At 47.6% G+C, this 14,016-nt stretch overlaps 2 protein-coding genes across 23 annotated transcripts in view; one reads left to right on the forward strand and one right to left on the reverse strand.

The window, feature by feature from the left end:
- Window positions 1–2,589, forward strand: part of LOC140404308 (neogenin-like) — a 223,681-nt gene extending 221,092 nt beyond the window's left edge. For all 10 annotated transcript variants that reach the window (XM_072492648.1, XM_072492655.1, XM_072492651.1 and 7 more), the window contains one exon: window positions 939–2,589. In XM_072492648.1, coding sequence (XP_072348749.1) covers window positions 939–1,022 — 84 coding nt within the window. In that variant the 3' untranslated portion in view covers window positions 1,023–2,589. The remainder of the gene's footprint in view (window positions 1–938) is intronic.
- Window positions 2,590–3,418: 829 nt separating this feature from the next.
- The window catches only part of bbs4 (Bardet-Biedl syndrome 4), a 70,410-nt gene continuing 59,812 nt past the window's right edge, over window positions 3,419–14,016 (reverse strand). For all 13 annotated transcript variants that reach the window (XM_072492665.1, XM_072492669.1, XM_072492663.1 and 10 more), the window contains 3 exons: window positions 12,274–12,418; window positions 9,929–10,139; window positions 3,419–6,200 (listed from right to left, as the gene is read on the reverse strand). In XM_072492665.1, the coding sequence (XP_072348766.1) occupies window positions 6,094–6,200; window positions 9,929–10,139; window positions 12,274–12,418 (463 nt within the window). In that variant the 3' untranslated portion in view covers window positions 3,419–6,093. The remainder of the gene's footprint in view (window positions 6,201–9,928; window positions 10,140–12,273; window positions 12,419–14,016) is intronic.

A 14,016-nucleotide genomic window follows, 5' to 3' on the forward strand; every position in this document is an offset into this window, starting at 1 on the left:
CATCTGGTTCACCAATGTCCTGTCGGGAAGGAAATCTGCCGTACTCACCCTGTCTGGCCTACATGTGACTCCAGACTCCCAGCAATGTGGTCGACTCTTAACTGTCGTCCCCTGGAACGACCGAGCGATACACTCAGTTTAAGGGCAATTAGGGATGGGTAACGAATGCTGACCCAGCCTGTGACGCCCACATCACATGAAGGAATAAGGAAAAAAGAGACATTAGAGTTCTGTCTGTCTCCTCTTCACCGCTGTAGCTCACTGTTTCACATCTATGGCTCTCAATATATGGCTGGATGGGCCGCACAACAGCACAGTGGGTAGCCCTGCAGCCTCACGGCGCTGAGGTCCCAGGTTCGATCCCGGCTCTGGGTCACTGTCCGTGTGGAGTTTGCACATTCTCCCCGTGTCTGAGTCTAACCCAAAGATGTGCAGGGTATGTGGATTGGCCACGTTAAATTGCCCCTTAATTGGAAAAATGAATTGGGTACTTTAAATTTATTTAAAAAAAATATATGGCTGGATGTGAGCTCGTCACTAATCTAAGATGCAGTCAAATCTCCTCTCATTTTGTTGATCTCCAAAAAGATGCAGCCAGGGTTTTGAGGTTGAGATGGGGATTAACCCCCCCCCCGTTTAATAAGTGAAAGATCCCCAATGAAAATAGAACCGCTCAAGAGACGGTTTCTATCCTGCGGGTAAATCGTAGATCAGCAAGATCTAGTTGAATGGTGGAGCAGGCTCGAGGGGCAGAGTGGCCTCCTCCTATCGCCTGTTCCTCCTCAGTGGCTCATCGTGAGGAACTGCAGGCTTAGATCCTTATCCCATTGCTCAGTATGTTGGAGTCTTGTCGAGGAGTTCTTTAAGCAGATCGTGCCCCTGAAGAAATAACGTCTTGTTCTGAGGAAATGCTTTGTAAGCTTCCGCCTCTCTTGCAGAATTACGGCCCAGACGAGCTGACAGAAGAGATGACGCATCTGACGGGGTTAATGAAGGATCTGAATGTTATCACTACAGCATAGATGCAGTCAGAATACCATCAGTTTCACAAACTGAAAGCAGAGCTGGTCTGCAAGGAGCATGTACAAAAGACACCCAGAGGGTCGGATACAACATAATGTGATGTGTTAAGTCTCGTGGAAACTGCCTTTGTCACGATTTCAGTCCAGTGGATCCAGACTTGTGGATATCATACAGTCCAGCCAAAGCCATGGAATCTGACGACTCTGAGCTCAGACAGACCTCTGCTGGTTTGGAAATGTACTGGAGGCACCGGTACAGTGTTCGACATTCGATATCGTCTATTTACTGCGTGTTTACGTTTTCTGGTGTTATGAAAAGAATGTTGAATTGTTACTTTGGTATCCAGATGTGACGTTTGACTGCCTCACCATAAGCTGACGTGAGATGCATCAATTAAAAAATGTGGCCATTTCTTGCTTCCTCTGCATCACCCAGTGCCGTGGCATACAGACTCTACTCTGCATTCTCCTGGTCAAACTGCCAAGTTATCTGCGTTCATCACTGTGATCTTTTAGCAAACTTCAGAATATTCCTGCACGACTTGGCAAGTTAGCTGATTAAAGCACAATTAGGAAGAAGGAACCGGCGAGCCCCCTCCACAAATAACTCGAGGCTTAGCATGACTCAGAAAGCACGCTGGTTTCAACAAAATGTGTGCAGCAGTTGACATTTTATATGAAGAATATCTTTACATGTTCAATCGGAAAAATCATTTAGCCATAGGAGAAAAGCTAGGTAAACCCGGCCAAACGGGTTTTGATTACAGGTTCTTTATTAACCCTGATCAAAGGTTCCAATTCCACAGCCAGCATTAAACCCCAATGAATGGGTGCCAATCATAGGATCTTTTCATAGGTTTATTTCCCAGCCCTCACTGAATCTTGTTGAGTGAGTGTGTTCCGGTTACTGGATCCAGACCGGACCCCGTAAATGGGGATGAGTTCACTGTACATTCAATGGACCCGGTTGGATGGGTGCCAATTTCACGATTCTTGGATCAACCCTGTAAACTGGGTTCAGATTAGATTCTCTTTTTAATTAATGTAATGAGTTCCAATTACAGGAAGCTCTTTTCCCTCTTTTTTTTCACCCTCCCCATAATATCATTGTAATTGCTTCTTACAAGTCTAGGATTTACTTTGTTTGTGAATATTGCTTCCCTGTGTACATCACCCATGAATGTTAATATAACTGTTTAAGGAAATTTATTGTAATGAATATAACTAAACAAAGCTATTGTGAAGGTTTAGGAATCTCCCTCCCCGTTGTAGACAGTAAGATCTGTTATGCACTTTTTTCATCCTTTTACAAAGAACCATTTTCTTATTGGCCTGTTTAAACTTAGGAAAAGCTCTGGTGTATCTGTAGTGTCCTCATTAGCAAAAGCAGCTTTTTGTTTTCTAAGGATGCTGTAGGTCTGTTTATTAATCATGATGTAGAAACAATGCAAACTACTGTAGTTTATGTACAAAGAACTTTGCTAGTAGCATTACTCTGTGGCTTTTTTAAAAATTTCATGTTCTAATGTTATATTGGAATTCCAATACATTTTTTATTCAACCAGGAGTGTGAATGTAGACTTTTATTCATGGTCTACACGGCCTGTGTAATGGAAAATCAAAAGCAATTTAAGAGCAGTTAGCTCCTTTGATGGATTAATATATAATTGCAGCAAGTTATTTGATCCAAAGGTCGTCAGGTGTCAACCCCTTTCTGCTGAATTAGCCGATCTTACACAGATGCTTTTGCAAACACCATACCTCAGTGTTCCTCTAGATTGATAAGAATGAATAAATATATGATTGCCCCTGGATTAACCATACCTGTCAGGGCAGTAAATCACACTGCATTAGTGCAGAATGAAAGCTCACATATGCTTGAAGCTCTTTCAACATTTCTGGCTGTAATGGGGAAGCAGAGCAAAGCAGCAAATGCCAGCTGCTCACCTGAGCGCATTTGGTTTTCACACTAGACAAGAATAATGCGTTCAAATTGAAGTCTTAGACAAACAGAATGGAGATTTATTCAGCCCCATGTCTCCCAATTCCATTTGGTGCTGGAGTGCAAGTTGAATGCATTTATAAAATTGACAAGACCATGGATTCAACGTTATAATTCCAGCCGTTTGTTCAGAATTACACTTCACAACCGTTTTTTTTTTTTAAATGTGGGAGCAGACCGTTGAGATTCACGTGAGCTGTTCAGATTAAGGGGACATGTAACACGTGACTGTTGGATGTGTAACAGACATTGATGTGGGCCAGCCTATAATCCATTGCTCTAATGACTTTGGTTTTAAAGATTGTATTATAGTTGTTAATTGTGCAATGCCTATTTGTAAAGGACAGTGAGTGTGCGACAATCTAACAAGATGGAAACCATGAAGAGAAAAACATCAAAGTGCCAACATTTTTAATTTTAGGAACGCTTTATGCAGAAACATAGACATTATAACAGATCTGCTGTTGCTTCACAATGCCAGACACTATATTTTTCTAAGAACATCAGTTTACAGCTGGCCAGATAAATGCTCTTATTTCAGAATCTAAAATCTTGTCCAACCTCAGAAACATAAAATTGTAAAGAATGCCTCAAAAATTAAGAAAAGAAATGTATTTAAAATCACGAATGCTTGGAATTTCCGCAGGCATGGAGGGCACAACTTCAAACAGAGGCAATGCTCGATGCTCTCCAAGGTTTCCAGCGAAGCCACAGTGGAGATCGCAGAATCGCTCAATGGGAATTCTACCCAGAAACGTTTTCTTGGGAATGGAGGCAGTGTGAGGAATACTGCCGACAACGTGAGCAGCAATTTACAAGGATTAGGGAACAGTAATCAGAGCCAACTGTTGTGTGAATCTTTTAACAGGACTTGGTGGTTTTCCTCTGAAAATCTAAAGTTCTCATCCATGGGCTCATCATTCCATACCTCTGGAATCTCCTTCAGATCTGCAAACCTCTAATGCAATCTCCAACTCCCTGAGCCAACCATTTCCCTCCACTGCCTCAGCCCTAAGCTCTAGAATTCCCCCTTAAACCTCTCACTCCTTCAAACCTCCACTTTGATCAAGCTTTGCACCACCTGTCCCCATATCCCGATGTGGCTCCAGTCTCACATTTTTCTTTTCTTTTTTAAATTTAGAGTACAGAATTCTATTTTTTTTTCCAATTATGAGGCAATTTAGCGTGGCCAATCCACCCACCCTGCACATCTTTGGGATGTGGGGGTGAAACCCACGCAGACACGGGGAGAATGTGCAAACTCCACACGGACAGTGACCTGTGGCCGGGATTGAACCTGAGACCTCAGCGCCATGAGGCAGTAGTGCTAACCCACTGGACCACCGTGCTGCCCTGCCACATTTTTCTGATACCAATTCTTTGGAACATTGTATTTCAGACAGACCGATCAGTTTCGCTAAAGCACCGTCCAGCGTCGGGCACATAACGACACGGCCGTGCGGAGGAGATGATCTTGGGGCTGGAGGAGAGACAAATAAACTGCCGTTCGTTTCAGTAAAATAAATGTTTGGGGAGAGGGTGCTGGGTTTGATAAGTAAATTACAAAAAGCTGTTTCCACTTGTTTGTGGCCTATTAGTAAATCAATCAAGAGAATGAAGATGTTACGAGTTTTTTCTCCCAGTCCAATAATAAGGACATGAGATTCATAACAGTTTTGAAAAGGGAAATGGATAAATAAAAAGGTTCAGGTAGAAGGGGTAGCGAGCAGAGGCTCAGTGCAGCCTCTTCGTGCTGTAACATTGTAGAATTCTACTCACAGAAACGCATGCCACCTTTGCAGAGCTCTCAAAAGATAATGCCAGCTTCCTCCACAATAGCCCTTTCATCACTGAAAATTAACACTCTACAAATACAACTGATCCCAAGATGTGAAAGCAATTACATTACACATTGTGCCATAACTGACCCTTTATCCACAGTGCTGACAAAAGCAATCTCTGTGCACGCAATGGAAACTTGTATGAAAGTGGGCGGATAATACAGCCTTTGTACAAATAGACTTCAGTTTATTGAGATGGTTTTATGGGTCGGTAAACAACAGAACTTCCTCCCTCTACAGCTTTCAATGCAATTGTGTATGAATTGTATCAAAAGCTACCACTTTGTCAGCAAATGTTTGAAAGAAAAGGTACAGCCCTCTTGACCATTTTGCTTCTCACTCCCACGTAGTCTGTATTTCTGACACCTCCCCGGGGCTTAGTTCCAGGGTGACAATGCTAATACTTGCCCTGGTAGCGTCCATCTTGTGTGAACCCTGTTCAGTCACCTCTGTTACGCCCCATCCTCTGCTCGCCAGAATTTCCTCTCAGAAGCTGCTCATTTCCAATTACTATTGGAATAAACCCAACCCCAGCACTAGGACAAAATGCAGATTCCTCAACTAGTCCTGGCAGAGACCAGCGAACAACGCGCTGACCAAGAATCTGAACAATCATTGCCCCAGAAATGGCAGTGCTCCACTGCTCACCTGCCAGAACTACATTGCGGAAGTCCTCAAATTGGCAGAAAATTACTTGTACCAAACTCCTGGGGACAGCGGGCTGCCTGGAGGAGGAACCTCCTTAAATCCGGGCAAATGGCCTGAATATTTCAAAGTCTGCTCATCCTTGTTACAACAATGAGGGGCATGTTGAAGTTTGGGAGTTGTGTGTGGGGCGGGGGGGGGGGGGGGGGGGTGCAGAATGGCCTGGGTGACCCTTCCCCTGGCAAGACAAAGCCAAGGTGTATGTGACCTTGGGGTAGACAGGTTCTAGAGATGCCTTAGCTGGGCCCATCCGGGATTGACTCCCTCCGGCCGACCCTATTGGAACCAATCTTTCTTTGTCAAATTCTGCGTCTTTTTCAGATTTCCAGCATTTGAGCCTTTTGCAAAGCTCAGCCCTGCCGATGGTCTGGATGTTGGAGACACTGCAGCAGCCTTCATTCCAATGGCCTCGTACAATCTCAGAGACTCATCCGTGAGCGTTTGGAGTGGTGCTAGGTTTATTAATTGAATTTAATTACCTATTCTAGGGATGTGACCGGTGGTCACCGATGCTCAGTCCTAACTATCTCAGCTCCTGCTTTCTGTTCAGGTCCTCGGTGCCTGGATCCGCACTCGCCTCTGGTTCCAAGGGTAACGATGGAGGTTTCTGCACTCGGCTTGGAAATCCACCTGCAGTGGAGACAATTCAATTTGTTCACTGTCAAGGCTGCAGCACTTACATCATATAAACCATGTTTGTTACACAGCCTGGCAAGTTAACACAGGTAAATCAAACACAGGTTCACATACTCGGGAAGGGGATTCACATTTCAACCACAATGAAAAAGCTTAGACTGCAGAGGAGATAATTCCACCAATTCAAGAGAACGTCATAGGAAACACAAGGGTTGTCACAACATACACACACGTATTGGGAATATATATTTAATAGAAAGATTTGGATGTCAAAGAGATACAAGGATTCAAATGCATAATTTCCTGAAAATATTAACAGGAGATAGAAAATGCCAACCTTAATTTTGGATTGAATAAATAAGATTTTAAGAGTAATGATAAATTTGTGAAAAGTATTGGTGAAGCCATTATTACAGAGTTTGCCAGACAAGTGATTTTCTGATTCAGACCAGGAATAGGTTTCCGTCGCCTCAGGTCTGCTCTACCATTCGACCAGATATTGGTGTTCTTCCACCTCCACATCTTCCTGCAGTGAGGCCTCAGGAGGTCCTTGTAGGTGAATAAACGCGAGTTTATTGTAGTCATAGAAAACGGCCGCTACGGGAGAGTACACACACACTCAGTCCCCGTCGGCACTACCAGAACGCTGGTCTCCCCGTCTGGGGAGACATCGTCCGATAACGCACCCCAGCTGGTGGGCCTCCGCCCACTAGCGGGAAGCTCACAGGTGCCATGGGGAGGTTGATTATGGTAACCCTGTGGGACTTGTGAGGACTCATACCATTAACATCTAGAAATGTGTCGATCTCTGCCTTGAATATACTCAGTGACCTGGCCTCCACAGCCTCTGGGGTGAAGAATTGCAAAGATCACCACCTTCTGAATGAGGAGGTTCCTCCTCACCTCAGTCCTAAACAGCCCACCTCTGGGGCGTGAATCTCTGACCCCCCCCGCCAGGTTGGAGAATCGCCGGGGGCTGGCATAAATCCCGCCGCCGCCGGTTGCCGAATTCTCCGGCACCAGATATTCGGCGGGGGCGGGAATCGTGGCGGTTGGCGCCCCCCCCCCGCCCGATTCTCCGGCCCGGATACGCCGAAGTCCCGCTGCTAGAATGCCTGTCCCGCCGGCGTAGATTAAACCACCTAACTTACCGGCGGGACAAGGCGGCGCGGGCAGGCTCCGGGGTCCTGGGGGGGCGCGGGGCGATCTGGCCCCGGGGGGGTGCCCCCACGGTGGCCTGGCCCGCGATCGGGGCCCACCGATCCACGGGCGGGCCTGTGCCGTGGGGGCACTCTTTCCCTTCCGCCTTCGCCACGGTCTCCACCATGGCGGAGGCGGAAGAGACTCCCTCCACTGCGCATGCGCGGGGATGCCGTGAGCGGCCGCTAACGCTCCCGCGCCGCCCGGAGATGTCATTTCCGCGCCAGCTGGCGGGGCATCAAAGGCCTTTTCCGCCAGCTGGCGGGGCGGAAATTAGTCCGGCGCAGGCCTAGCCCCGTAAGGTTGGGGCTCGGCCCCCAAAGATGCGGAGGATTCCGCACCTTTGGGGTGGCGCGATGCTCGACTGATTTGCGCCGTTTTGGGCACCGGTTGGCGGACATCGCGCCGATACCGGAGAATTTCGCCCCTGATTCTGCCCCCTGCTTCTGGACCCTCAGGCAGGGAAACATCCTTTGTGCATCTACCAGTAAAGCCCTGTAATGATTTGTAGGTTTCAATGAGATCATCTCTCATTCTTCTAAACTCTACAGAATTCAGGTGTGGCCTCACCAAGGTGCTGTACAATTGCAGCAATAACCTTCCACTGATCTACTCAAATCCTCCTGCAACAAGATACCATTTGCCTTCCTAATTGCTTGCTGCATATCCACAGGAGCTTTCGTGACTCATGAACAAGAGACCCGGGTCCCTTTGGACACTAACACGTCTCAATCTCACCATTTAAGAAACATAGAACAATCTGCATTTCTGTTTTTCCTACCAAAGTGAACAACTTCACATTTTTCCACCTTATATTCCAGTTGTCATTCTTGTCACACAGGTGGAGAAGGTAGTCAAGAAGGCATACGGCATGCTTGCCTCCATTGGCTGGGGCATGGAGTATAAAAATTGGCAAGTCAATGTTGCAGCTGTATAGAACCTTAGTTAGGCCACACTTGGAGTATAGTGTTCAATTCTGGTCGCCACACTACCAGAAGGATGTGGAGGCTTTAGAGAGGGTGCAGAAGAGATTTACCAGAATGTTGCTTGGTATGGAGGGCATTAGCTATGAGGAGCGATTGAATAAACTCGGTTTGTTCTCACTGGAACGAAGGAGGTTGAGGGGAGACCTGATAGAGGTCTACAAAATTATATGGGGCATAGACAGAGTGGATAGTCAGAGGCTTTTCCCCAGGGTAGCGGGGTCAATTACTAGGGGGCATAAGTTTAAGGTGCGAGGGGCAAGGTTTAGAGGAGATGTACGAGGCAAGTTTTTTTTACACAGAGAGTAGTGGGTGCCTGGAACTCGCTGCCGGAGGTGGTGGTGGAAGCAGGGACGATAGTGACATTTAAGGGGCATCTTGACAAATACATGAATAGGATGGGAATAGAGGGATACAGACCCCGGAAGTGTAGAAGGTTTTAGTTTAGGCGGGAAGCAGGTCGGCGCAGGCTTGGAGGGCCAAAGGGCCTGTTCCTGTGCTGTACTTTTCTTTGTTCTTTGTCCGCTAACTAAGCTTGTCTAAATTCCCTCAAAGCCTCTTTGCATTCTCCTCACAACTTGATTTCCCACCCAGCGTCAGAGGCTAATCTCCAGATCACTGGTATAGATTGTGAACAGCTGTTAGCCCAGCACAGGTCCTTGTGGTTTCCCACTAGTAACATCCTGGCAATGTAAGAATGACCCATTTATACCGAGTCTGTTTTCTGTCCATGAATCAATTTTCAATCTATGTCAATGTATACCCCAAATCTCATATGTCCAAAGTTTGTTCATTACCCTCCGTAGAACATAGAATTCCCAAAGGGCAGGAGACCATTCTGCCCATCGAGTTTGCACTAACCCTCTGAATGAGCACCCTTAAAAGGCCCACTCCCCGCCCCATCCCTGTAACCCCACCTAACCTGCACATCTTTGGACACTAAGGGGCATAACCTGCAGACCTTTGGACTGTTGGAAACCGGAGGAAACCCACGCAGACACGAGACTGTGCAAACTCCACACAGTCACCCTACCCTCCCGTGCAGCGGACTGAGATAGCAATTCCCCGCTGTTCACATGTTGAGTTTTTCAAAATTTAGAGTACCCAATTCTTTCTTTCCAATTAAGGGGCAATTTAACGTGGCCAATCCACCTACCCTGCACATCTTTGGGTTGTGGGGGCGAAACCCACGCAGACACGGGGAGAATGTGCAAACTCCACACAGACAGTGACCCAGAGCCGGGATTGAACCCGGGTCCTCGGCGGCGTGAGGCAGCAGTGCTAACCACTGCGCCACAACACACCCACCGACAACACCCACATGTCTAAACAGGAATCATCGCACAAACTTTATATGTAAATGCATAAAATTACACTCAGGAAACCCTTCATTATTTGTTAATTATCAGAACTAAAAGATACAAATATCTAAGACCTCTGTATTAAAGAGCAGTGACTATTTTTCCCAGATGCAGCAAACGTTGCTACGTTTGCAGTATTGATCGCTTGGAAGTCGGAGTTCAATAAGCTGCTTCTTACCTGCAGAAAGCTGCATGGTCTTGCTGTACCCTGCGGCTGAGGACATAGCCTGGCCCAGAGCCTTGTTGGAGCCCAGGGGCTGCTGGTTTGCGCTGGATTTACCAGATGCTGCTGGGCGCTCTTTCAATTTGGAGTCCTTTGTTGGTTTTGTCCAGACCAAATTCTCCCCAACCTGAAGAGCAGCTCCAATCTTCTGAGCCATGTCTACCAGCTGAAAGCAGCAGAGAGAAGGCGTTAATTACTCAGTCTTCGCTCGCACTGTCTGACCTAGAACATTTAGCACTGGATCATGAGAATCTTTCAATAGAATTGAAGGAAAGTCACGAGGAATGATACTCGCACCAGGGAGGGTTGAAGCCTCTAAATGGGAGAACAAGGTTGATAAAATTATCTTTATATGCTTTGAAACATAACACTCTAAATGAAAACATGCCTGTCAGTTGTAGTTATAGAGGAATACAGTAAAGTCAATCGAACAATAACCTTTTAACTGACACTATACTTGGAGTATAGTGTTCAATTCTGGTCGCCACACTACCAGAAGGATGTGGAGGCTTTAGAGAGGGTGCAGAAGAGATTTACCAGAATGTTGCCTGGTATGGAGGGCATAAGCTATGAGGAGCGATTGAATAAACTCGGTTTGTTCTCACTGGAACGAAGGAGGTTGAGGGGCGACCTGATAGAGGTATACAAAATTATGAGGGGCATAGACAGAGTGGATAGTCAGAGGCTTTTCCCCAGGGTAGAGGGGTCAATTACTAGGGGGCATAGGTTTAAGGTGAGAGGGGCAAAGTTTAGAGTAGATGTACGAGGCAAGTTTTTTACGCAGAGGGTAGTGGGTGCCTGGAACTCACTACCGGAGGAGGTAGTGGAGGCAGGGACGATAGGGACATTTAAGGGGCATCTTGACAAATATATGAATAGGATGGGAATAGAAGGATACGGACCCAGGAAGTGTAGAAGATTGTAGTTTAGTCGGGCAGTATGATCGGCACGGGCTTGGAGGGCCGAAGGGCCTGTTCCTGTGCTGTACATTTCTTTGTTCTTTGTATTAATGGATCTCAAGCGGTAGTGACTTGGGGATGCTGGGTCTACTAGGGAGTTGAGATCAGAACAAAACTGCACAGAGTGTAATGCACTATGCCAGGGACTTGGGTGAGTGTGTGCAGTTTGCACATTCTCCCAGTGTCTGCATGGGTTTATTCCGGATGCTCCGGTTTCCTCCCACAGCCTAAAGATATAGAGGTTAGGTAGATTGGCCTTGATCAATGGTCCTTAGTGTCGGGCAGCATGGTGGCACAGTGGGTTAGCCCTGCTGCCTCACGGCGTCAATGTCCCAGGTTCAAACTCGGCTCTGGGTCACTGTCCGTGTGAAAGTTTGCGTGTTAGCGTGGGTTTCTCCCCCACAACCCAAAGATGTGCAGGGCAGGAGGATTGGCCACGCTAAATTGCCCCTTAATTGGAAAAAATGAATTGGGTACTCTAAATTTTTTTTTAATGCTCCTTAAGTGTCCCAACGGTTAGGTTGGAATATGGAGATAGGGCGGGAGAATGGGCCAGGAAAGGGAGCTCTTTCAGAGGGTCAGTACAGACTTGATGGGCCAAATGGCCTCCTTCTGCGCTGTAGGGATACTATGATGACCTGCGAGGAAGGGATTTGCATTTATTTTTGCATCCTATCAAATCTCTAGGCAAACCTGAAAGTGGATTTGCACACCACAAATCCCGTGAACAGCAATGAGATTAACGTTCAGTTAATCTAGTCTCGTTGGCGCTGTTTGAGGTTAAATCATCACCCAGGACACCTGGAGAACACACAGACCTTTTCAAATATCACCACAGGATTTTTAATGTCTACCTGAATAGTTAAACAGAGCCTCAGTTTAACATCTTAGCCAAAACTCTGCAGCTCCAATAAGAACAGGGACAGTGAGTGCCTTTCAACCCCGAGAGCTTTACCTCACCTCAATCTAACCACTCCTCCTCCATAGTCCTCGGTGCCCTTACTAAAATAATCTTCATGTAATATCATTTTTCAGATACAAACTGCAACAGGAACACTCACAATGTGAAGTTTTTAAGTTGTATTAAGCACAGGCGAAGGGTCAAGAGCCCCGAGGGTTGAACAGTAGGTTAGGCTGGTGAGCTGGACAGGCATTGCGGCAAATCAGGGAACAATGATAGATAATAAGTGTGGAATTTAAAATCCTGCGGATGGTGTCAGAGATGAAATGATAACATTTTGTGATCGGAGAGTTGAGGTGGAGTCTTGGATTGAAGGCTACTTGATTTGCAACAGGCTGGCAGCAGTTAGGACATTGGGATAATGAGATGCCATGGAGTACCTCTGGATCGAACTCCAGCACGTTACTGCTGGCCTTGAGTTTCAAGACCTTCTTCTCCATCTCCTGGTATTGGTGAAGAGCTCCCTTCCTGTCCCCTTGGTTGTACAGTAAAATGGAATAGTTTAAGTTCACCAGGGGGTTTAACCTGCAGAGGAGAGAGAGGTTGGATATTCTCAGTAAAAGATGATCACGGTGGACAGTGCACTTCATCCGGCAGGAGGCAATAAACCTGTTTCCTAACGGAGGGAGAATTTTCAAAGCGGGTTGAGTTTCCCGATGAACGACGTCAGAATCTCTATTTGCATTGGCATCTCACCCATACATAGAAATATAGAAAATAGAAGCAGGAGGCCATTCGGCCCTTCGAGCCTGCTCCCCCATTCATTGAGCATGGCTTATCATCAAGTTCAATATCCTGATCCCGCCTTCTCCCCCATATCCCTTTAGCCCCGAGAACTATATCCAACTCCTTCTTGAAATTACACAGGGCAGCACGGTGGCACAGTGGTTAGCACTGCGGCCTCACGGCGCCGAGGTCCCAGGTTCGATCCCGGCTCTTGGTCACTGTCCGTGTGGAGTTTGCACATTCTCCCCGTGTCTGCGTGGGTCTCACCCCCACGACCCAAAGATGTGCTGGGTAGGTGGATTGGCCACGCTAAATTGCCCCTTAATTGGAAAAAGTGAATTGGGTACTCTAAATTTTATTAAAAAAGGAAATTACACAACGTTTCGGCCTCAACTGCTTTTTGTGGCAGTGAATTACACAGATTGACCACTCCCTGGGTGAAGAAGCTTGACCTCACCTCCGTCCAAAAGGTTTACCCCTTATCCTCCCATTAAAGGGCTACCTGACCAGAATTACGTTCACCCTCCACATTAAGATCTCGGCCAACAGAATGTTCAGCTTTACAACTGGCGAGCTTCACCTGGTCCGTGACCTCACTTCACCTGGTCCGTGACCTCACTTCACCTGGTCCGTGACCTCACTTCACCTGGTCCGTGACCTCACTTCACCTGGTCCGTGACCTCACTTCACCTGGTCCGTGACGTCACTCAGACTTCGAGGTTCAGAAATGTTGCTTTCTCTTTCTTGGGGACCTCGCAGTACTTCACTCGAGGGCCGTTAACAAATGGCTCTCATCCAGATGAGGAGGAGGAGGTCCCATTGCTGGTTGGCACAAGGGCCAGGAGGAACAGGGGACTCAGAGGCTGACAAACAGGGTCCGGCCCGACCACGGATGTATTCCCGGTTTGCGTTTAACTAGAGATGAGTGAAAGGCAATGCCAGAGACGCCTTGGGCGCAATTCTCCCATCGGGAGACTAAGTGCCGACGCCGGATTGAAAACCGGAGTGTTTCACTCCGGCGTCAGAGGCCGTTCCCAGCCCCCTATTCACCCGCCCCCGGGGGGCTAGGAGCGGCGCCGCGTCATTTACACGTGCCGGGTTACGCGACGCCACGTAAATGACACGGCCGGCGCCACGTAAATAACGTCATCCGCGCACGCGCGGTTGCTGTCCTCCCCGCGGCCGCCCCACAAAAAGATGTCAGATGGATCTTGCGGGGCGGTGGAGGAAAGGAGGTCCTCCTTCAGAGAGGGCGGCCCGCCGATCGGTGGGCACCGATCGCGGGCCAAACCCGTTTTGAGTCTCCCCCCCCCCCCCCGGTGCAGGAACCCCCCTCCTCGCCCCACAAGCCACCCCCCCCAGCGTTCCCGCGCTGTTCCCGCCGCCAGCAACCAGGT

Source organism: Scyliorhinus torazame, chromosome 30 (genome assembly GCF_047496885.1).
Source record: "Scyliorhinus torazame isolate Kashiwa2021f chromosome 30, sScyTor2.1, whole genome shotgun sequence".
In the NCBI taxonomy this organism is placed as follows: Eukaryota; Metazoa; Chordata; class Chondrichthyes; order Carcharhiniformes; family Scyliorhinidae; genus Scyliorhinus; species Scyliorhinus torazame.